Consider the following 19,725-nt stretch of genomic DNA (forward strand, 5'->3'; position numbering starts at 1 on the left):
ATGCCGTTTGTTCATGACACTCGAGTCATGAATAGCTGCATCTGTGAGTCTGACACGATGGTCAGGCTGAGCTTTCGTCCTAATAGGGTTTCAGACAAGAAGTTGGTTGCAGTGAGCGTGAACCTATGCAACACTGCGATGGCGAACGAAGCGAAATTCTAGATGGATGTGGGAGCAAACAAGCGCGGGAACATCCACGGCGCTCCTGGCTTCACTGTCCTCCCACTTCCACCCGTCAACGCCTTGCTCAACATCGAGCTCACTCACTCAATCCTTTACCATCGCATCTCCTTCATTACCATTCATATCTCCCCTTAGGTCATGGCAACAGACTTCTGGGCAAGCTCGCACTAGTGAGGGGACCTCCCTGTTGGCGCCGCGTTTTGGAGGGAACTCATTCGTCTCGTCTCCGTTCTCGGTCTTCAATCCAACTCATATCGCTCTTCTTTGCATGCGCATATGACACCTCAAACACATATCTGTCTTTCTCTTACTCAACGATGGACGACCCATGACTGCCGGAGTACAGCAAACGGTGGATCGTCGACCGCGATACCCTCCGACAGGCGCGCGCCGAGGACCTCGCATACGTCGACGATGCGACGTACATCGACTTTTTCAATGTTTTCTTTGCCAACGGTGCGTTACCTCTCACTATGTACAAGAGGGAGATAGGCTTATATGATAGGAGCAGTGATCATGAAGCTCGGCAAGCGTCTCAACCTGCGACAGCGTGTCATTGCGACTGCGACAGTGTTCTTCAAGCGGTTCTACCTCAAGAACGCGCTGTGCGAGACCGACCCGTTTACTGTCATCGCTGCGTGCTGCTACGTCGCTGCCAAGGCCGAGGAGTCGCCCGTGCATATCAAGAATGTGGTTTCGGAAGCTAGAATGTTGTTTTCTCGTACGTCTTTTCTCTTCCCATCTTTTCTTCCTTCGCTTCGATGTCGCTGGTTTCTCTTTTGTTCTCTCCCTTCTCATGCAATCCAGCACTCATGCCGTGGACATTGATGCTAATGATGATACAGAGCCGCCGTACGGTCTCAAGTACTTCGCGTCGGACAACTCAAAGCTCGCAGAGATGGAGTTCTACCTAGTTGGGGACCTCGAATGCGACCTGACTGTGTTCCACCCGTACCGTACCCTCGCAGCGCTGTGCCGCAAGGCGCCGCCCGAGGCCGTCGGGACGGAGGCGGGTGAGTTGGGCGAACTAGGTGTGGGAATCGTGGACGGGCCCAGGTTCTGGGGCGCGGGCCCCGGGGACTGGCAGCTGGAGCTGGGGGAGGGGGCATTGCAACTTGCTTGGTATGTTGATGTGTTTTCTGTTGATACACTTGATACTCATAAGGCGGATAGGTCGGTCATCAACGATACTTATCGGTCGGACCTCCCGCTGCTCTACCCGCCGCATCTGCTCGCCATCGCTGCCTTATATCTCGCACTCGTTCTTGATGGACCTACTCGTGAGCGCATCGAAGCTCAGGCTTCTCAGCCCCAGGATGCAACACATGGAGATTCTACACCGCGTCGCTCGTCCCGGCAGGCGAGACAAACATCAGTGCACACCCTCTCTCAGTCCGACGAGAACCAGGAATCACCGTCCCCAATCGAGTTCTTTGCCAATCTAAACGTGAGCATGCCGCTCATCACGACTATAGCGCAGGAGATGCTGGTGCTGTACAAGCGCATGGAGCGCTATCGCGACGACGCCGTCGCCGTTCCCGCCGTCTCCGCTTCGGTCCCCGTCGCCAGCGCGGGTATGGCCCCCGGTGGCATGAACATGGGCATAGGCGGCGCTGGAGGAATAGGTATGAACGTGAGCATGGGCATGAACATGAGCGGGTCTGCCGCGTTCTACATGGCTTCCCAGGCAGCACAGCAGGCTCAGTCCCATGGCTCGCCCTTTGGAAGCGGAGGCGGGCGGCGCGGTGTCTCGGGAAGTGATAGTCGAGCGGGGAGTCGGTTGGGTACGCCTGCTGGGACGCCCGATGTTTCTGGGACGGGCGTCGGTGTGGGAATGGGTGGCGGCGGCGGGGTGAGCTCGATTGTGAGGGAGGGAGTTGTTACGGCGGGAATGCTGATGCAGGTGCTGATGCGCATGCGGGAGAGCCGGCTGAGCGATATGGCGCATCCGCCGACTGGGCGGCCTGTCGCGGTGAACAAGATGCTGGAGAGGACGCTTGCTGTTGGGTAGACATTTGTAGCCATATGCGTAGTGGACAAGAAAAGTGTTTTGAATAAACTTCAAGCTGGCGTGGATATGTTTTAGGAGAGTTGCCTGATGTAGAAAATTTCGATACGCGCGTGCATCTCATCGCGCCTTTGTACAATTCGCCTCATCTCCCCAACACCACCCCCAGCTAACTCGCCCATCATGTCGATGCAAATTTTTGGCGACCAGGTACTACTCACTTTCTCTCTAAGCATAGCGCAATCTAAGCACGCTCGCACAGGCAACAGAAGAAAAGGCCGAGAACGCGCGCCTCTCATCCTTTGTTGGCGCGCTCGCCGTTGGCGACCTCGTCAAATCCACGCTCGGTCCAAAAGGGATGAACAAAATCCTCCAATCCGGCTCAACTGGCGAGATCAACGTGACCAACGACGGGGCGACGATCCTCAAGTCGATCCAGCTCGACAACGCGGCTGCCAAGATCCTCGTCAACATCTCCAAAGTGCAGGACGACGAGGTCGGCGACGGCACGACGAGCGTCTGTGTGCTGGCGGCGGAGCTGCTGAGGGAGGCGGAGAAGCTGATCGGGATGAAGATCCATCCGCAGACGATTGTGAATGGGTATAGGATCGCGAGCAAGGCGGCGCTTGAGTCGTTGGAGGCAGCTGCGGTGGACCATTCGTGCGTGTCGAGTCCATCCACTACTGCTGGAGTGTTGCACCTCTTCGTGTTTCTGACTCTGACTTTGTATGGATTTCAGCTCGGATGCATCTCAGTTCCGGCAAGATCTATTCAATATCGCGCGTACGACGCTCTCATCGAAGGTCCTCTCGCAAGACAAGGACTATTTCGCCAACCTCGCTGTCGATGCTGTCCTCCGGCTGAAGGTTGACATTAGGCCGTGTCGTGCTCTTGAACAGTTTAATACTGACGCCGTCTTCAGGGCTCAACAGACCTCGAACACATCCAGATCATTAAAAAGGTCGGCGGGAAGCTGACAGACTCATATCTCGACGAGGGTAAGCCCTTACATCCCTCCTCGCCCCCCACTTCATATCCCTCTACTTTTTGGCTGATGTTCTCCAGGTTTCATTCTCGACAAAACGATCGCGGTCAACTCGCCAAAACGGATCGAGAACGCGAACATTCTCATTGCCAACACATGTGAGCAGCGTTCTGAAGGCTCTTCCCATGCCCAGCGGTGCTGACGGGATATATAGCCATGGACACGGACAAAATCAAAGTGTTTGGTGCGCGGATGAAGGTGGATGGGACGGGCAAGCTAGCAGAGCTGGAGCGGGCAGAGAAGGTAAGTTTATCCGTAACCACCCACCCTTGCATGTCCCTTCAATCTCCACCTTCATTCTCTCCCCACACTCCTGTCTTCCTCCTCTTACCTCTTGAAACCGCTCACCCGCGCTCTTTAATACCACCCAGGAAAAAATGAAAGCCAAAGTGGACGCAATCGCGCAGCACGGCATCAACGTGTTCATCAACCGGCAGCTCATCTACAACTACCCCGAGTCGCTCCTCTGCGAGAAGGGCATCATGGTCATCGAGCATGCGGACTTCGAGGGCGTCGAACGCCTCTCGCTCGTCACTGGCGGCGAGATCGCGAGCACGTTCGAGCGCCCCGATCTCGTTAAACTTGGCAAGTGCGAACTGATCGAGGAGGTGATGATTGGCGAGGATCGCGTAAGTACCCTGACCACCCCTCCTTCCCCTCTTCTTTCCTTTCAGTGTTTCTTCGCGTAGCGATGAGCGAGTGCTGACGTCGGTCCCTCCGATAGCTCATCAAGTTCTCGGGCGTCGCCGCCGGCGAAGCCTGCACGGTCGTCCTCCGCGGCTCGACGAACCAGATGGTCGACGAGGCGGAGCGCTCGCTGCACGACGCGCTCTCGGTCCTCTCTCAGACCGTTCGCGAGACGCGCGTGGTCCTGGGAGGTGGCTGCGCAGAGATGGGCATGTCCGTGGCGGCTGACGCCGCCGCCCGCACGGTGTACGGAAAGCAGGCGATCGCGGTCGAGGCGTTCGCGCGCGCGCTGAGGCAGATTCCGACGATCTTGGCGGATAATGCGGGGTACGATTCGAGTGAGCTTGTCGCGAGGCTGAGGGCGGCGCATTATGAGGGGAAGAAGGACGCTGGCCTTGGTGCGTGTTCTTTCTTTGGGCTTTGGGTTTGGGTTTGGCTGACGAGCCTGATGGATGACGGTGAATAGACATGAATGGGGCGACGGTGGCGAGCATGCGTGAGCTCGGGATTACGGAGAGCTACAAGCTCAAGCGACAGGTGGTGCTCAGCGCGACTGAGGCTGCTGAGATGATTATTCGGTGCGTTGACTGACGTCTGTAAACGGCGTGCACTATGGTTGCTGACCTTGGGAACTTGCAGTGTGGACGACATCCTGCGCGCGTCGCCCCGGAGACGAGAGGGGGCGTAGGGGAGTGTGCCAATAAGTTGAGGCAGTTTTTGTACATACTCATTTTCAGTGAACAGTGCTATTTCACTCGCTGCACAATTATACATTGCTACTGAAGAAGTCCCATGTGGAAAAGCACAGCAAAGCAGCACTTGAGAGGCTCCACAGGTGACATGAAGTCGATAGAGCATTACGGGGGGAAAAAACGAGGTGTGCGTTCGAGGTTCGGGCGAGTCGATGTGCCTTCTGGTAACGAATATTAGATCAAGCATAAACTGACCCTCTTCCGAGTTCAACTCTTCATCATCAGACCCCATCATGTCGTCCTCGCCTTGCGATGCGTTGGACTCGTCCTTGTCTTCAGACTCTTGCATGTCGTCATCCTCTGAGCCACCCGATTCATCTTCATCGTCGCTACTAGGTCCACATCCATGTCCATCTCCTCGTCCTCCGAAGATCCTTCATCATCCACGTTCACGGGAAGCCCCGGGCGAAGGCGAGCAATGATCACCTCTGCGCAGACTTTTACATGCGTCAGACTGGGGAACGGGGTAGCGGTCACTGCGTCGAGACCTAATGTCGGCGAATGAGTTGTCCGTGGTCAACCCAACATATGGGTCTTGGAGAGCCGGTAAGCGCGCGACGACGCGTCAAAACTAGCGATGTTTTCCCAAAGCGCGTCCAGGGCAGGTTCGTTGAATGCCCAGCAAGTTCTCGCTAGTGCAGGCAGGGTGCCGCCGTTCCTAGCGCCTTCTAGTCTGGAAGCCTTCGCTCACGCATGTAAATATGTGCCCAAGGATCTCGGTGATGACTGGTGCGCAGGAGACCTGCTTGCGCCGGCCGAATTTGTGGTGTTCCGGACTCCGAAAGCGCCGACGAGAAAACAGCGACAAACACAACATAGCGACAGCGTGGTCTCCAGGAACAATACTTTGTATTGTACCCCTTGCACGAGACGCAGGCACAGATTGTCCATTCGTTCGCCTCGTCGTCGTCGTCCGGCATGACCTCCTTATCTCTGTGACATGCTTGGCCTCCTCTCGTCGCGCTCTCGAGTCAACAGTGCCGAGTACAGGCCGAGCGCCTTGAGCAGATCTGGCTGGGGATCCTTGAAGGTTCCTCTCGGATCTACTGCCAAGTTCCTTCGCGTGTGTTTGCCAAGGTTCATTGTATGTCGTGCATGTCTTCATGTTACAGAGAAATATGGTCTCGAGGACTCATTGGACCTCGTTCAGTTGTGCATCGCGGTTGGAGAAGCCGCAGGATATGCTCTTAGGCCCCCATAACGCACTCATGCAGGACTTCGACGCAATTCATCCCTGCAATCTCGTTCTGTGAGCTGGCATACAGGTGCGTACCTGACCGCACGACCACTTCCCCTGAGACTTGCGGCATTGTCAACTTTGGGAACATTGGGGACTGTATTGACGGATGATAAACGCCAGTGTCCCGACTACCCAAGTCGCGTCGTCCACTTGGGTCTACTTGGGCTCACTGTGAGCTTTGAAGATCGCAGCGACGAGGCTTATGCAGAAACAGAGTATTCTCACTCGTTTTCAAGTGACCTATTGGACAAGGCGAACGGGCTGGCCCAGGCGTCACCCCCGGTGCGGATGTAAATCATAACCAATTTAGGCATAGCTCGTCAACGTTACCGCGGCTTCCCCAGAACTTCCCCGCCATTGTGCTCTCGGTCGTGCCTCGTACCTGAACGCGTGGGCAGATACTATCGTCCTGTACAGCACCTCATAATCTTCCTCGGTTCTGTAGTTCTTCGCGTTCGCTCGTCTGCTTATCTTCATTTCTTTGGCGAGCGCCATACTGCATCTTGTATCTTCGCCGTCATCGACCTTGTGGCCCAGTCTTCAACGCTTCGATCGCGCAATGAGACTGACTTTTGGGGCAAGGGTGAAGCTTGCGGCGAGCAGTGGGAAGGTGACCAATGGACCCGCATATTCTTCGGTTTCGCTGGCTTCCAAGGTGCGCATGATATTCCCTCGTGCTGATATTTGTTGTTTAGCATTGCTCCCTTCCTCCATTCTTCAACGTTGTTACGTCTCACAGGATCACAACATCCATGCTCTTTGTATCGTCAATCAATACAGTTTGGCAGTAGAGACCATCGTGCGACAACACGGTAGTTGCAACGCGTGGGCGGACGTCAGGTGCAACGCGCGTTTCTTATCAGGTGTTGCGCGTCAACATAACCTTCGTCTCGTCATCCTCAGTGCCAGCGTGGCCCTTCGCCTTCGAGCAGGTGCTGCCTGGTGCAACAGCTTCTATGAATGACATGGAAGCACATTTCACTGCCTGATGGCGCTGCCAAGTAACGCAACCGCATCGTGCACTGGAAGGCTGTCAGCGTATAAAAGCTCACCAGAACTGCTGCGAAAGGACAGACTCATCTCGGTCTTCACATCCTCAGCAGCACCTACCTGCCCTTCTCCTCTGCTCTCTTCAGCCATGTTCAAGGTCGCCCTCCTCACCAACCTCCTCCTCGCCGCTGCGGCTCTCGCCGTCCCCACCTCGTCTGAGCGCCACGCTTCCCGCGTCGCTCGCCGCCAGGGCAAGCCTCTCATGCGCATCGAGGGCGCTGAGGACGTCGAGATCTCCCACGTCCAGTACTCATCCAACTGGGCCGGTGCCGTCTTCTCCGAGGGTGCTGTAAGTTATATTCTGCCGGCTGGCCGCTGGGAAAACTGTGTGCTGACTAGGCACTTTTCTATGCGATCGTGAACAGGGAACCTTCACCGCCGTGACTGGTACCTTCACTGTCCCCACTCCCTCCGGCTCGGGCTCTGCCTCTGCTTGGGTCGGCATCGACGGTGACTCGTGCGGAAACGCCATTCTCCAGACCGGTATCGACTTCAACATCAACAACGGCCAGGTCTCCTACGATGGTGCGCACCTCCTCCCCTTTTTTCTAGCAACTCACACCAATCTAACCTCCGATCGCGCTTTCCTTTACAGCCTGGTACGAGTGGTACCCCGACTACGCCTACGACTTCTCGGGCATCAGCGTCAACGCCGGCGACCAGATCAAGCTGACCGTGACCGCATACAGCACCACGTCGGGCATCGCGGTGATCGAGAACCTGAGCAACGGGCAGCAGGTGCAGCAGCAGCTGACGTCGAGCAGCGCGCTGTGCGAGCAGGACGCGGAGTGGATCGTCGAGGACTTCGAGTCCGGCGGCTCGCTCGTGCAGCTCGCGGACTGGGGCACCGTCACGTTCACGGACGCAACGGCGACGACGGCGTCGGGCAGCCAGGGGCCCGGCGGCGCGGGCGAGATTGATATTGTGAACAGCAGCAACCAGCCGATTTCGTCGGTTACGATTACGGATTCGAGTGTCACTGTTACCTACACTGGCAACTAAGCTGTTGGAGGTAGAAGGACGTTTTGGGCTTGGGTTTTAAGGTTGTAAATGGGGGCGTAACGCATTGTAAAAGCTTTTCTGTACAATAGGGTTACAATGTTGTACGGTTATCATTTGGGATTATGCACGGATTATTTGGATTATGGCGAGTGTGATGTCTGTAGTTGAAGGATCGACTTATAGCCTCGTATGACTGGGAGCATGGCAAAAAATATTGAGTCGATACTGATCAACTGTCATCCATTTCAAGCAAATGGTGCCACGAATCATACTTTTCTTCTTATTCGTACACGATGAGTTGACAGCAGAGTGCGTCTTTAGGATGGTACGCCGACGCGTATGATGTGGGATCCACTTCGTAAGTCGAATTCAATTCCAAGCAGTCTAGGACAGATACTACTGGTGGCGACAAGGAGACAGACAAGTGCGGTTATTGTACTCGAGTGAGCAGCGACTCAAGTATTCAAGCTCAAGGGTCAGGATGCCGCTAACCGTCATCTATTTCATCTAAGCCTAGGCCTAAACACACCAACAATTGCCACTGGAGTGACGAAACTATACGCATGCTCTACAGCGCAAATATCTACAATGCCTTACCCTATCAATGTTCACCTCGTTGCATCATTTCCGCATGCTTGGCTGCGACCCATCGACTATCAATCTCGCAGTCGACTCAGCCAGCTAAATTCACAAAACAATCAGCATAACCCATCCGCACGACCGCACGCCACGCGCTTCGCAAAGTACTCACTAGGAATAGCCTCTGTAACGGCCTTTATCCCCAGCTCCTCCGCAAGAATCTGCAGCCCGACATGGCGGCTGTGATACCTCGCCTGCTGGAACCCGCCTAGGAAGATCCACAGGCCCTGCTGCCCCGAGGGACGCCATGTGCGGCGCAGCTCGCCGACGCTGTCGAGGCCCCAAACGGGGCCGACTTTGGTAGCAATTTCGGGGCCTAAAAGCGCTTGTAATCCTGCGATTGCGGGGTAGTAGCCGGTACTGAACAACATTAATGAGTAGGTGAGAGGGAGGACGCTCGGGACCAAACTGTAGGATTGGACGTACGCAAGGACGACGACGTCCGCTTCAATCTTGGAGCCATCGTTAAACACGATGGCGTTCTCCTCAAAGTGCGAGGGTTGAACGCCCTGCTTCACCTTCACATGCCCGTTGGCGATGAGCTGGCCAATGCCCGTGTCGAGGACTAGGAAGCGACACGTTAACCGCCGTCGTGGAAGCGAGATTTAAACGCACTCGTGCTCCCCGTCAACTTCTCCCCCGCCAACTGCTCATACGCGAAGCCAAGCCCGCCCGCTTTGACGCCGTTGTACTCTGATGTAAGCTTCATCCCTTTCTCCTCGAGCGCCTTGTGCAGTGCTGCATCGTCCTTTTTGGACTTCTCAAGGGTTCGTTCCGAGATCTGGAGGATCAGTCGCGGCGGCATTGAATCATTCATCAGGTCCGCGTCGTCGAGGTCGCGGTCCTCCGAGTATACGGCACTAAAACGTGTCTCCACCAATTTGAGGGACGTGACGCATGTTGCACTGCGCTGAACGAGCGTTGTCGACGCCGCACCTTTGGAGACGAGGTCTTGGCAAATGTCCGCAGAAGCGTTTCCCTGTAGGGAACATGATTGAGACGAATATATCACGGTGAGCGGCAACGTCTACGAAAAGAAGGAGAACCACGCACAGCGCCAATAACAACGGCCTTCTTGCCCTTATACTGCGCAGCGCCAGTGTGCAAGTCCGAATGGTACACGTCACCCCTGAACTTGTCCTGCCCAGGTATTTGCGGGACGTGCGGAGCGCCGATTCCCGTTGCGATGACGAGGTGTTTGGGGTTGAGCGTCACCACATTGCCCACGCGATTTACAACGACGGTCCAGCGCTTCGTCGTCTCGTTGAATACGGGCGCGGGATTGGATTGGAGGGTGGAGGACGTCCAGATGGTAAGCTCTTGCTGGATCGCATAGGATTCCATGAAGTCTGCAAGCCTCGTACGGCCGATGTACTGCGGATAGGTTTGGGGGTAGGGTTGGTAAAGGACTAGTGAGTAGTGATATGCGTTATGAGTAAAATGAGATGAAGCAGAAGAGTGTTCACGTACAGGAGCTCATATGGGCGGGGAAATGCAGAGTGAGAGTCGGGTATCTTGAAGTCCCATGTCAATGATGCTGTCTAAATGAGCACGACCAGAGATACAGCTTACCGGTTACGCCAGACATCACCGACGCGAGGCGTCTTCTCAATAACCAAAGCGCGAATACCCATGCGACGGAACCGCGCAGCAGCCATCAACCCACACTGACCACCGCCAACTAGACGAAACAACGTTAGAAGTGTGCAGCAGAATGACGTCGAAGCACTCACCAATGAGTACCGTAGGATCACTCTCAATAGCCTCAACCTCCTTCTCCCTGTCCTCCTCCCACGTAGTCATCTTCGTCGCATCCAGCGGAATCCCCCTCGGCCTTTCTGTCGGCTCCTCGTGGCCCACAAGTTCGTGCATCGCCGTGTACACCACGAGCGCCTTGTATCCCTCCTGCGAAGGCATCAGTCTGAAGAACCCACGCCCTCGTGCCGCGGGCTCGCGCAGTGCGAAATGGAACGCGCCCTGGACCCCGACGATCTCCGTCCCTGGAACGGGGAATGTGGAGGGGCCGCTGAGGGTGCTACTCGTGTCGAGCACGATGTCGTGCATGCCGACAGTAGAGAAACGCGTGCCGGCGCCGAGGGACTCCGAGAAGAAGGAGGCGAGGTTGTCATGTCCGTCGACGGAGCGGAAGTCCCAGGTAAAGCAAAGGAGGTCTGTATAGTTTGGAGGTTGTAAGAAGGGCATGCAAGCCAATGGTAAGGTACTCATACCGCGAAGCCACCCGTCGGGGAGAAAGTGCTTGACAAATGCGTCGACATCGCCATCTGTTGCGGCCTTGTTGAAGCTGGTGATCCATTGGGTGGCGATCTCAGACGCGTTGATTTCTTTGGATATCATGTTGAGAGCTAAGACGGATCCGTATCAAGCTGCTAGAGTTGTTTTGGGAGCTAGAGAGAGGTGATGAACGCGACTTAGGACTGTCGCTTTTAAAGGTAAGGCCACAGCTTGAATCAAGGCTTGAATGACATAGCGAGGTGTCTACATCATGCATCATCTGGGAAACGCATTTGGATCTGCTCAGTAATAGTAAGAGTAAGCAAACATTGGTGTCATAACGATTGGTGAATGCGATGTTTACCAAACCTTTGAAGAGGACTGGTGGTTGGTTCGAAGACAAACGAGAACACATCATGACGAGAAACGCGTTACGGGCGCGTCCTCCTAGCTTGGCGAATGTGCTGACGTAATGACAAATGATGCCCAACTTCCCACGAAGCGGAGTACAACTCGGTGCATTACGTGACAAGATTGTGTCAAAAGCGGTAGATACCTCGGTGCATGGCAGAAAACAGACATGTCACCTGGAAGGGTAGCAAAGGAAGTCGCAGAGAAGAACTAGGTGAGCTCTAAGTTCCGCTGAAAGTTTCCCCCACGATCACGGTTTAGTTCCCCTCGCCTTCAAGCGTCCTCGTCCCCGAATGCGTCCTCCTCTACGTTTTCATCCTCGAATTCTTGATCACTTGCTTCGTCTTCAAATCCATCATCGTCATCAAATACCAATCCCAGCTGGTCCTCCTCACTGAAGTCATCTCCGGGATCGTCCATGTCGTCGGTGTCATCGTCTTCGCTGACGTCTGTGCTATCCGATGGCACTAAGTCATCGAAACTCTCGTCTTCATGTATATTGGTTGGGTTTCTCGAGCGAAGTCGATGGATGATGAGCTGAGCGCTGTCCCAACGCCTCGTGAATCGCCTCCGGTCCCTCATCCAGTTATGATCATCGCTTCGTAGACGTCGGGAGCTCCACCCCTCTATTCTATTGAGATTTGGGAAGATGGTAAACAACGCTCTTGCTGCGACTATTGGATCGTCGATCTGCGAGTTTCCGATGAGGAGAGTCCTTATGGTCGCGTTCGGTGAGGTCGCGTTTGATGTAGGTTGATTGAGGTCTAGTGACGCAGCCGTTGCATCAAATTCAATCGCTAGTTTATTCAGCTTTGGGCAGATATTGACCACAGAAGAAAGGCCAATGAACGTAACAGACGAGGGCACCCCCCACCCGTAGTCAGCGTTGAGGAGTAGGCCCTCAAGGAGGGGGAATGAATGCGCAAGCTCGATTACGTCGTGATCGTCGAGCTTTAGTGAACATCGAACAGACAAGTCTAGCACGCGCAACTGCTGGAACTTGAAAAGTGGTTCAAACGTTGAGATAGTTGCGGTGCGCCCGTGGACGGCATGGAAGTAATCTGACGATGTGAGGATGGCACTATCATCATAGCTGGCGACGTGAAGGCTGAGCAATGAACGACTGCCGCTAGCGAGTGCCATGAAAGAGTCCTTCGCACTCTCAGAGAAGTCATTCTCCACGATCCAAAGCGTGACGTCTACCAGAGATAACTCCATGTGGGTGGCAAATGCGGTGAAGACGTCAAGGTTGACTGCGATGGCCCTTAAAGTGGTCAGGTTCTTGAATGCTTCGCCCTCTATCTGGGACCTGACGTCGCGGAAGGACGTCACCGAGGGTAACGTGATGGATAGCTTGCGTAATGTCGGTGAGGAGGCGATATGAATGAGCGCGGCATCGGTCATCCACCCACAGCGAAGTATGGTCAAGTCCTTCCAGCAGCCAACTGACCGAGAGAAAGCTTCGACTCCTCCTTCAGCAACATCGGAGAAGTCAACAGTCACTTCCTTGAGCCCCGGGCAGAAAGTCCCGATGGCTGCGAGCATCGAGATATCGGCCCTTCCCTCGTCCCGCGAGCTGATGATGTAGGTTAGGGATTCAAGGGCAGCTGGAAGAAACATCCGCAAATATGGCCGGAAGTCAGAAGGCATTGAAATCCATTCTAGATGCTTTAAGTTGGGGAATAGTGGGTGCATGTCGCGGGATGCCAAGCTAAGCTCAAACATAACATCCGAATAGGACCGATGAAGTCCTGTCATGCAGAAGCGACGCACGCGGGGTGCGTATTCCCTGATGATCAGCCAATCGCCCTCAGTCAAGGGGCGGGCGAATATCTAAGTCGTGAGCACAGTCGATGAAAAAGGTTCAGTAAGGAGGATACGGAGTATATAACACTGCATACCGGCATGAACCTCTGTTGCATCCACCCAGCCTTGTACGAGTCAGCTTACATGTACGTAGGCCGATAGTAGGCTTACTTCAGGGTCTTCTTCAACCTTCCACGCATCTTTTGGCAAACACTTGATGAGTGGATCGAGGCTGGCGATTTTCTCCCAAAGTACGTTGAGTGCAGGCTCTTTGAACGTCTGGCAGGTCCTCGCCAGGGCGGAGAGGGTGCGCTCGTTTCCAGACCCCGTTACGTTACTGAAGTGGTCATTTAAGCAGCCAAAAATGTGCTGTATGAGCTCATGTATGGTCAAGACGCGATGCATGGGGGATGGCACGGTGTGAGGGGCTGACGAAAAGATGCATCGATGAGGAGCGCGCGGGTAGTCTGACGCGTCGCGGCTGTGCAATTACGTAAGGTCGCGCCGTAGATTTTTGACGTGTTGCTCTTCTGCGGGGCGTACCACCAAGAAGGGACCTCACCGCCCGGTCTTACCTACGGCTGAGACGATCTAGAGGCAACAAAGAAAATCCCGTTCTTTTGTGATACATAAAGAAGATGAACATGTGGGCGCGATGAATGAAAGAATGGCTGGAAGAAGAGTTCAATTAATGTACATGCACAAAAGTAAGGTAAGTACTAGAAGTAAGGATCACTCGGGAATTCAAACGAAACTTAAGCGTACTCTCAGGTCTCAACAGCGTACCTCCATGTCTATCTACTCAGCTGACCTCTTGAAATCCCTCCCATGCTTGCTCGAACGTGTCTTCATCTGTATCCGACGAGTCTTCGTGATTCCTAGCATTGGTGCCTCTTGAACGAAGATGAGATAGGATTCTTTCAACCCGCGCCCAACGCCTGCTATTTCGCGAGTACTCTCCTGCCCAGTCCATGTCTTCTCCATTGAACGACAGTACGCTCCTCCCGGAAACGCATTCTAGGTTCGGCATGACGCGAAATAGCAGGCTGGCCACCGTCCTAGGGTCATCGATCGTCGAATTACCAACGCTCAGCTTCCTGATCGCAGTGTTGCTAAATATGTCCACATTCAATGGCGCATTCTGTGCAGAGTTAGTCTTTTCCGTTGCCACGCCATCAAATTCGATCCCGAGAAAAAGTAAGTGCGGGCAAAGGCAGGCGACGGAAAAGAGCCCAAAGAGCGTGATCGCCAAAGAAGTCCTCCAACCGTATGTGGGGTTCAAGGATAGTTTCTCGAGGAGAGGAAACGCGCGAGCCAATTCTATGATTTCTGCATCGCCGAGGGCCAGAGAACACAGTGCATCCACTTCCAACACCCGCAAGTGATTTGACTTGAACAATGGCCGGAAGGTAAAGATGGTCATGACGACTTTTTGAGGGATGAACGCATAGTTTTCAGGTCCAATGGAGTTTTCGTCGCCTACCCAGTTCATAATCTTGACTTTCTCCAAAGCGCGGTCCCCCTTTGCGATGACCTTGAACGTGTCCGCAATGCGATTGGAGCAGGTATTATTCAGGACAGAGACATGGAAATCAATGAGCGACAATGACATCTCATCGACGAAGGCCACTGCCGCGTCTAGATCGCATGTGGCCAGCGAGAGGCTAGAAAGGTTTGCGAAGGGAGAACTTTGAACAAGACGTCTCAGACCTTGAAGAGATGATTGAGGACCCAGGGTCATTCCGAGGTGTTGGAGAGTCGATAGTCCAGCGATGTGAACGAGCGCTTCATCTGTCAGTTTTTCACAGTAGAGAAGTTTCAGGTTCTTCCAGCAGCACACAGAACGTGAGAAAGAATCGACACCGCGGTGGACGCCTGGGTACAACGAACACTGTACATGTTGAACACGGGGAATGAGATAACCAAGGGCTGAAAGGAGGGAGGCCTCGCGAAGATCAGAGAATCGGATGCTTATTCCGTATTGGATAGACTCAAGAGTGCTCGGGAGGAACATTCGCACGAAAGGGATATCGTCAGAGGGCATCAATGACCATTGGAGATGCCGAAGGTTCGGCAAGAGTGGGAACATGTCATGCGGTGCCAGGCTAAGTTCCAGAAGCTCTCCTGAGTAGACTCTGCCGGCGGATACTTGGTACAGGCGGCGCACGCGTGGAGTGTACTTCCTAATTACTGCCCAATCTTGAGCAGTTAGAGACCTGTTGAGTTTCTACGGACGAACGCTTTGGTCAGCTTCAGCAGTGCTAGGTAAGCATGCAGTAGTACCACTATTGTGTCGAGCCCCGGGCCCAATCCAAGCTTGGACAGAGTTTAGTTCAACACTCTTATATCTAAGTTAAAGAGCTTACTTCTCCGATGGATGATGTTCTCCATACGTCTTTTGGCAAACATCTGATGAGGGGTTCAATGCCAGCCAGGTTCTCCCAAAGTGCGTCGAGGGCAGGTTCCTTGAATATCTGACAAGTCCTGGCTAGTGATGAGAGGGTGCCGGAGTTAGCCCCACCGGATAGTATGTCGAAGTCTTCTCCAAGACAATCGAAAACGTGCTCGATGACCTCGACGATTAAGAGTGCGCGATGCATGGTGTTTGTTTTACGCAGCGCTTAAAAAAACGCGCAATCGGTCAACCGCTGATTATGTCATGCATTCCCACGGTCCATTTACATCTTTGCTTTGCAGGGTAAGTACAACTTGGAGCCTACCTCCGCTCATCATATCTTCAGAACCCGACGTAGCAAATGGTGAGCGCACTTGGAGTTCACGGTACACCGGATTTACAGTTAGAATGTCATTTTCATAGTTAAAACTTCAATCTATTCCTTCTTCCAAACAACACAGGTGTTAGGAAGCGGGTCTCCGACAAGAACGGCTCAACCCGACGACCGGATAACGCTAGGTAAAATTAGAAATCTGACGGACGATATCCGTATCTATCGATAATCTACGGCTTAGCTAGAGCTTTTCTGCATTCGACCCTCCTTGTCTCTCATACTCCGTGTTCCTTCCTCCCATTTCCTCTGTCGAGAAATGTCCCATACCTCCGATGCTTTGTCGAGCCCTCACACGTCGTTCTCTGACTTTATGCAAAGGCAGATGAATCTCCCCATTGAGATTTTCTCAGTTTCAGAACCTGAATCCTCGGTACTCATCGAGAGCACTTCTCCTTTCTCCGATGAAAGTAGTGCTACCAAACAACAAGTTTTGAGCAAAGTACACCAAGTTATTAAAGACGATCACACGAGGAAAGTCTGCACGTACCACATCGAAAACATCCCTATATACCCTGTGAGTTCCGGTGGGAATGCGTCTACTCTGGCGTAAAGGATGACGAGTGATTTTAGGCGCTGATATTGTGCGCATTTGTGCACGTGTCAAGCTGCCTTAACAGTCCAAAGTGTGTTTGGTTACTACTTAAACGGCACGTTTCACGCATTGAGCTGATGCCTCTGTTTTTTCATAGGAAAGTAGACTACGTTGATAGCGGCCTCCTTTTATACTATCAGGAAGATGACTTAGATGTTGGCTGGCTGGTGAGGCATGGGGTTTTGAAGGAATATCTCACAGGGGTCATAGCGGAGGTCAGGCATGCGCATCACGTCAGTTATCTGTGCCTAAACTCATCTTGCTTAGACTCGCAGCGATACCGCATGCTCGTGCCGCTCACGCCTTAATCTCATTGTCGGACCGATCTCTCAGCATGATATTAGATGCCTCCGAGCATTTGCTACGCTATCTCTCGCCAAGCACGAGGTCATACTAAGGTCAAAGACGGGAACCGATGCACAGCTGCTAGTCGACTTGTTGGACGATGTGAGTGGTAGTTTATGTGATGAGCAAAGGTAAACTGACATTGGCACCAAAAATTTGAAGCTTGTTACACATGAAGATTCACATCATGGAGTAGGACCGGGACGAGTGTCATTGTGTCAGCGGATTTAAGCGAGATGATATTTGTCGCTCGAGCGGACTGTCGGCCCAGTGTCGTCTACCTTCGGATGGGCGGAGAGCCCGCCGGACGGGTAGTGGAGGCCAAGCCACTGAACATCCGACTATAAGAATGCACCAGGAGGATGGCTAGGCTGTGTAAGTGAGTGACATCGACGGGCGGACATGCGTCCGAGGGTAGTAACAGGAGCATAGGTTAGTGAAACGCGAGGCTAATGGAGTGCCATCGCTCAGCGGACATGTCATCGGACGATACATTGATCAGTCGCGTCTCAGCAAATGTAACCATTGGGTGTATAAGATGGGAATAGAGAGCCATCGAACAGCGGATATGTAGCCGGACGACATAAGAGAATAATAACAGAGGACCATCGATCAGCGGAGAGATCGCCGGATGCTATGCTAATCACTCGTGGGTCATTAAATGTAAGCAGTAGGATACATGATATAGTATCAGATGGCCTTCGCACAGCGAACATGTAGCCGGACGACATAATAGAATGATATCAGAGGCCCATCGACCAGCGGAGAGATCGCCGGATGCTATGCTAATCACTCGTGGGTCATTAAATGTAAGCAGTGGGATATATGATATAGTATCAGATGGCCGTCGCACAGCGGACAGCTAGCCGGACGAGATACTGGTGATAGCTTGCTCACTAAAGAGAAGCATTAGCATAAGCATTGGGGTATGTAGAATGATATCAGACAACCATCGAAGAGCGGACAGCTCACCGGACGATATATTGTTCACTCGTGGCTGACTACACGTAACCATTGGGTGTATAAGATGGCATTAGAGAGCCATCACACAGCGGAGCCGTAGCCGGGCGATACAATACGATGATATATGATAACCATCGACCAGCAGAGAGATCGCCGGACACTATATTGATCATTCATGGTGCATTAAATGTAAGCACTAGGGTATATGATATGGCATTGGAGAGCCATCGAACGGCGGATATGTAGCCAGACGACATTATAGAATGATATCAGAGAACCATCGACCAGCGGAGATATCGCCGGACGCTACAATGATCACTCGTGGTTCATTGAATGTAAGCATTGGGGTATATGATATGGTATCAGATGGGCTTCGCACAGCGGACACATAGCCGGACGAGATCCTAGTGATGGCTCGCTCACAAGGTATAATCGTTGGGGTATATTTGAGGACCATCGCGCAGGGTATGCAGGGGACGCCGACCGAGGAGGTCGGTAGCTAGGATGGCCGTTGGTGCCGAGATGGTCGGGCCAGTGGACAACCGCTGACGATGGAGGAGGTCGAGTCCGCGGACGGCATAAGTATAAGTAGAGTTCACTACAATAATATTAGTAAAGACTTGTAAGTAGCACAATCCCCAGTGGAGTGTCGGCGTGCGGGTCGGCGTCCCGCTCATGGGGTTGGGACTACAATTCCAGCTAGTGCTACATTGATCGGTAAATGGAGTGTAGCAGTGCAATGAGCGGCATCAGATGATTAGCGGCGTCCACTAGGAGGTCGGGTCAGAGGATGAGATCAGTGCATTGCAGCCACGCACAAATATGAGTGTCACTACAACATTATTGGTGAAGATTTGTTGACGGCCCAGCGGTCCAGGCAATGTCGGCGTGAATACGGAGGTCGGGTCCACGGACGCAGCCAACGTGTGTATCCTATAACATCCATTGCTACAATGTTCTATTGCTAACGGTGATGGTCGGCGTGCACCCAGATGGCAATGCTCGTGTCTGCTGATGGGATCGGCGTATCGTAGCTAAATATAGATACCAGTGTCGGCATGCTACAACGCAGCAGATGTTCGGGTTTGCGAACAGCGTTAACAATACTACTGCCCACATTCACATATAATTGTTGGCCCTGTGATGATTCTGCCAAATGGCGGCGTCGTTCAGGGAGGCATGGCTAAGGAGGTCGGGTCCGTGGACGCAGCCAACGAGTGTATGTAGACGATATCCATTGTAACGACATTCCAGGGCTGATGGTCGGCGTAAAGCTGGTATACCAAGGTCGTGACAGCGGACCAAGTGCCCCAATTGTTTATCCCCTTTCAATGGGAATAGCTTCGCTATACATGTTTTAATAGTCCTTTGATGTGGAAATTTAAATTTGAAAGAAAAAACAGACGGCGGCGTCACTTCGTTGTGACTATAGCTGAGAAGGTCGTGTCCAATGACGACACATACTGAGCAGCCAGGTATGGAACCCCTTAAAGCCACACACAAGCATTGATATGGATATATGTTGGCTGAAGGAGACAAATGATGACACATAAATAATGCTATCAAGATAGCGCATCAACTCAACCCATCCCCATCAGCATGCCGCAGAATGGATGTCGGCGTGCTGTGATTCCACAATCAGCTGGGATGGAGGGTATCTGCAACATTTGTACAAGGGTATCAATGCCAGATCGCAATATAATGTCGGCGTCGTATCAGCACGACAGGGTCCTGTCGATGGATGTGTGCAGATACTTTCATGTACCAACCCGGGTCAGCTCACTGCAGCTGGGAATGGTGCAATGAGGCTGACATACACATATTACAATGCTATACGCAGCGTGATGTTCTGGGCTCCCAGACAAGCATATTGGGAAAGTAGTGGGCCCATAGAGAACGTGTCGGCGTCATATACTGGACATCTGTGCGGCGCAGCCATGTCCACAGTCACACGTAATACACTGGTACATTTCTACATGTG

The 19,725-nt window shown here is 53.1% G+C and overlaps 6 protein-coding genes across 6 annotated transcripts; 3 read left to right on the plus strand and 3 right to left on the minus strand.

The window, feature by feature from the left end:
• The first annotated feature begins 222 nt into the window (after positions 1-222).
• CONPUDRAFT_164580 (cyclin-like protein) lies at positions 223-2,219 on the plus strand. The gene is made up of 5 exons (XM_007769504.1): positions 223-353; positions 530-639; positions 695-904; positions 1,029-1,305; positions 1,357-2,219. Exons 1-5 carry the CDS (start codon positions 322-324, stop codon positions 2,192-2,194), a joined length of 1,467 nt encoding a protein of 488 aa, XP_007767694.1. The 5' UTR covers positions 223-321; the 3' UTR covers positions 2,195-2,219.
• Positions 2,220-2,342: 123 nt separating this feature from the next.
• On the plus strand, positions 2,343-4,739 carry CONPUDRAFT_143490 (uncharacterized protein). The gene is made up of 10 exons (XM_007769505.1): positions 2,343-2,401; positions 2,454-2,851; positions 2,931-3,057; positions 3,114-3,189; positions 3,257-3,334; positions 3,391-3,479; positions 3,608-3,865; positions 3,961-4,321; positions 4,390-4,501; positions 4,563-4,739. Exons 1-10 carry the CDS (start codon positions 2,375-2,377, stop codon positions 4,609-4,611), a joined length of 1,575 nt encoding a protein of 524 aa, XP_007767695.1. The 5' UTR covers positions 2,343-2,374; the 3' UTR covers positions 4,612-4,739.
• Positions 4,740-7,167: 2,428 nt separating this feature from the next.
• On the plus strand, positions 7,168-7,967 carry CONPUDRAFT_54571 (uncharacterized protein; the record flags this gene model as incomplete). Its single annotated transcript, XM_007769211.1, has 3 exons — positions 7,168-7,254; positions 7,331-7,490; positions 7,561-7,967. 3 exons carry the CDS (start codon positions 7,168-7,170, stop codon positions 7,965-7,967), a joined length of 654 nt encoding a protein of 217 aa, XP_007767401.1.
• A 698-nt stretch (positions 7,968-8,665) lies between these two features.
• CONPUDRAFT_152727 (FAD/NAD(P)-binding domain-containing protein) lies at positions 8,666-10,961 on the minus strand (the record flags this gene model as incomplete). The annotated part of the gene is made up of 8 exons (XM_007769506.1): positions 8,666-8,966; positions 9,033-9,171; positions 9,222-9,585; positions 9,660-10,015; positions 10,077-10,120; positions 10,179-10,287; positions 10,340-10,777; positions 10,835-10,961. 8 exons carry the CDS (start codon positions 10,959-10,961, stop codon positions 8,666-8,668), a joined length of 1,878 nt encoding a protein of 625 aa, XP_007767696.1.
• Positions 10,962-11,365: 404 nt separating this feature from the next.
• On the minus strand, positions 11,366-13,474 carry CONPUDRAFT_164584 (uncharacterized protein). The gene is made up of 3 exons (XM_007769507.1): positions 13,227-13,474; positions 13,151-13,180; positions 11,366-13,082 (listed from the first exon to the last, which is right to left on the minus strand). Exons 1-3 carry the CDS (start codon positions 13,458-13,460, stop codon positions 11,523-11,525), a joined length of 1,824 nt encoding a protein of 607 aa, XP_007767697.1. The 5' UTR covers positions 13,461-13,474; the 3' UTR covers positions 11,366-11,522.
• Positions 13,475-13,857: 383 nt separating this feature from the next.
• Positions 13,858-15,655, minus strand: CONPUDRAFT_164585 (uncharacterized protein; the record flags this gene model as incomplete). The annotated part of the gene is made up of 3 exons (XM_007769508.1): positions 13,858-15,282; positions 15,339-15,371; positions 15,422-15,655. The coding sequence occupies 3 exons, from the start codon at positions 15,653-15,655 to the stop codon at positions 13,858-13,860; spliced, it is 1,692 nt and encodes a 563-aa protein (XP_007767698.1).
• Between the last annotated feature and the right edge of the window lie 4,070 nt (positions 15,656-19,725).

The sequence above is a fragment of the Coniophora puteana genome, assembly GCF_000271625.1.
Source record: "Coniophora puteana RWD-64-598 SS2 unplaced genomic scaffold CONPUscaffold_5, whole genome shotgun sequence".
Classification (NCBI taxonomy): Eukaryota; Fungi; Basidiomycota; class Agaricomycetes; order Boletales; family Coniophoraceae; genus Coniophora; species Coniophora puteana.

Excerpts from the sequence above, each read along its gene's own strand:
- CONPUDRAFT_164580 (XM_007769504.1), top strand. The coding sequence starts at position 322 with ATGGCAACAGACTTCTGGGCAAGCTCGCACTA. Across the intron at positions 354-529 it reads TTCTGGGCAAGCTCGCACTA|CAAACGGTGGATCGTCGACC; the intron begins GTGAGGGGACCT and ends GCCGGAGTACAG. Across the intron at positions 905-1,028 it reads AGCTAGAATGTTGTTTTCTC|AGCCGCCGTACGGTCTCAAG; the intron begins GTACGTCTTTTC and ends ATGATGATACAG.
- CONPUDRAFT_164584 (XM_007769507.1), bottom strand. The coding sequence starts at position 13,460 with ATGCATCGCGTCTTGACCATACATGAGCTCATACAGCACATTTTTGGC. Across the intron at positions 13,181-13,226 it reads AGGTTGAAGAAGACCCTGAA|GCTGGGTGGATGCAACAGAG; the intron begins GTAAGCCTACTA and ends GACTCGTACAAG. Across the intron at positions 13,083-13,150 it reads TGCAACAGAGGTTCATGCCG|ATATTCGCCCGCCCCTTGAC; the intron begins GTATGCAGTGTT and ends CTCACGACTTAG.
- CONPUDRAFT_143490 (XM_007769505.1), top strand. The coding sequence starts at position 2,375 with ATGTCGATGCAAATTTTTGGCGACCAG. Across the intron at positions 3,480-3,607 it reads AGCTGGAGCGGGCAGAGAAG|GAAAAAATGAAAGCCAAAGT; the intron begins GTAAGTTTATCC and ends AATACCACCCAG. Across the intron at positions 4,502-4,562 it reads GCTGCTGAGATGATTATTCG|TGTGGACGACATCCTGCGCG; the intron begins GTGCGTTGACTG and ends GGGAACTTGCAG.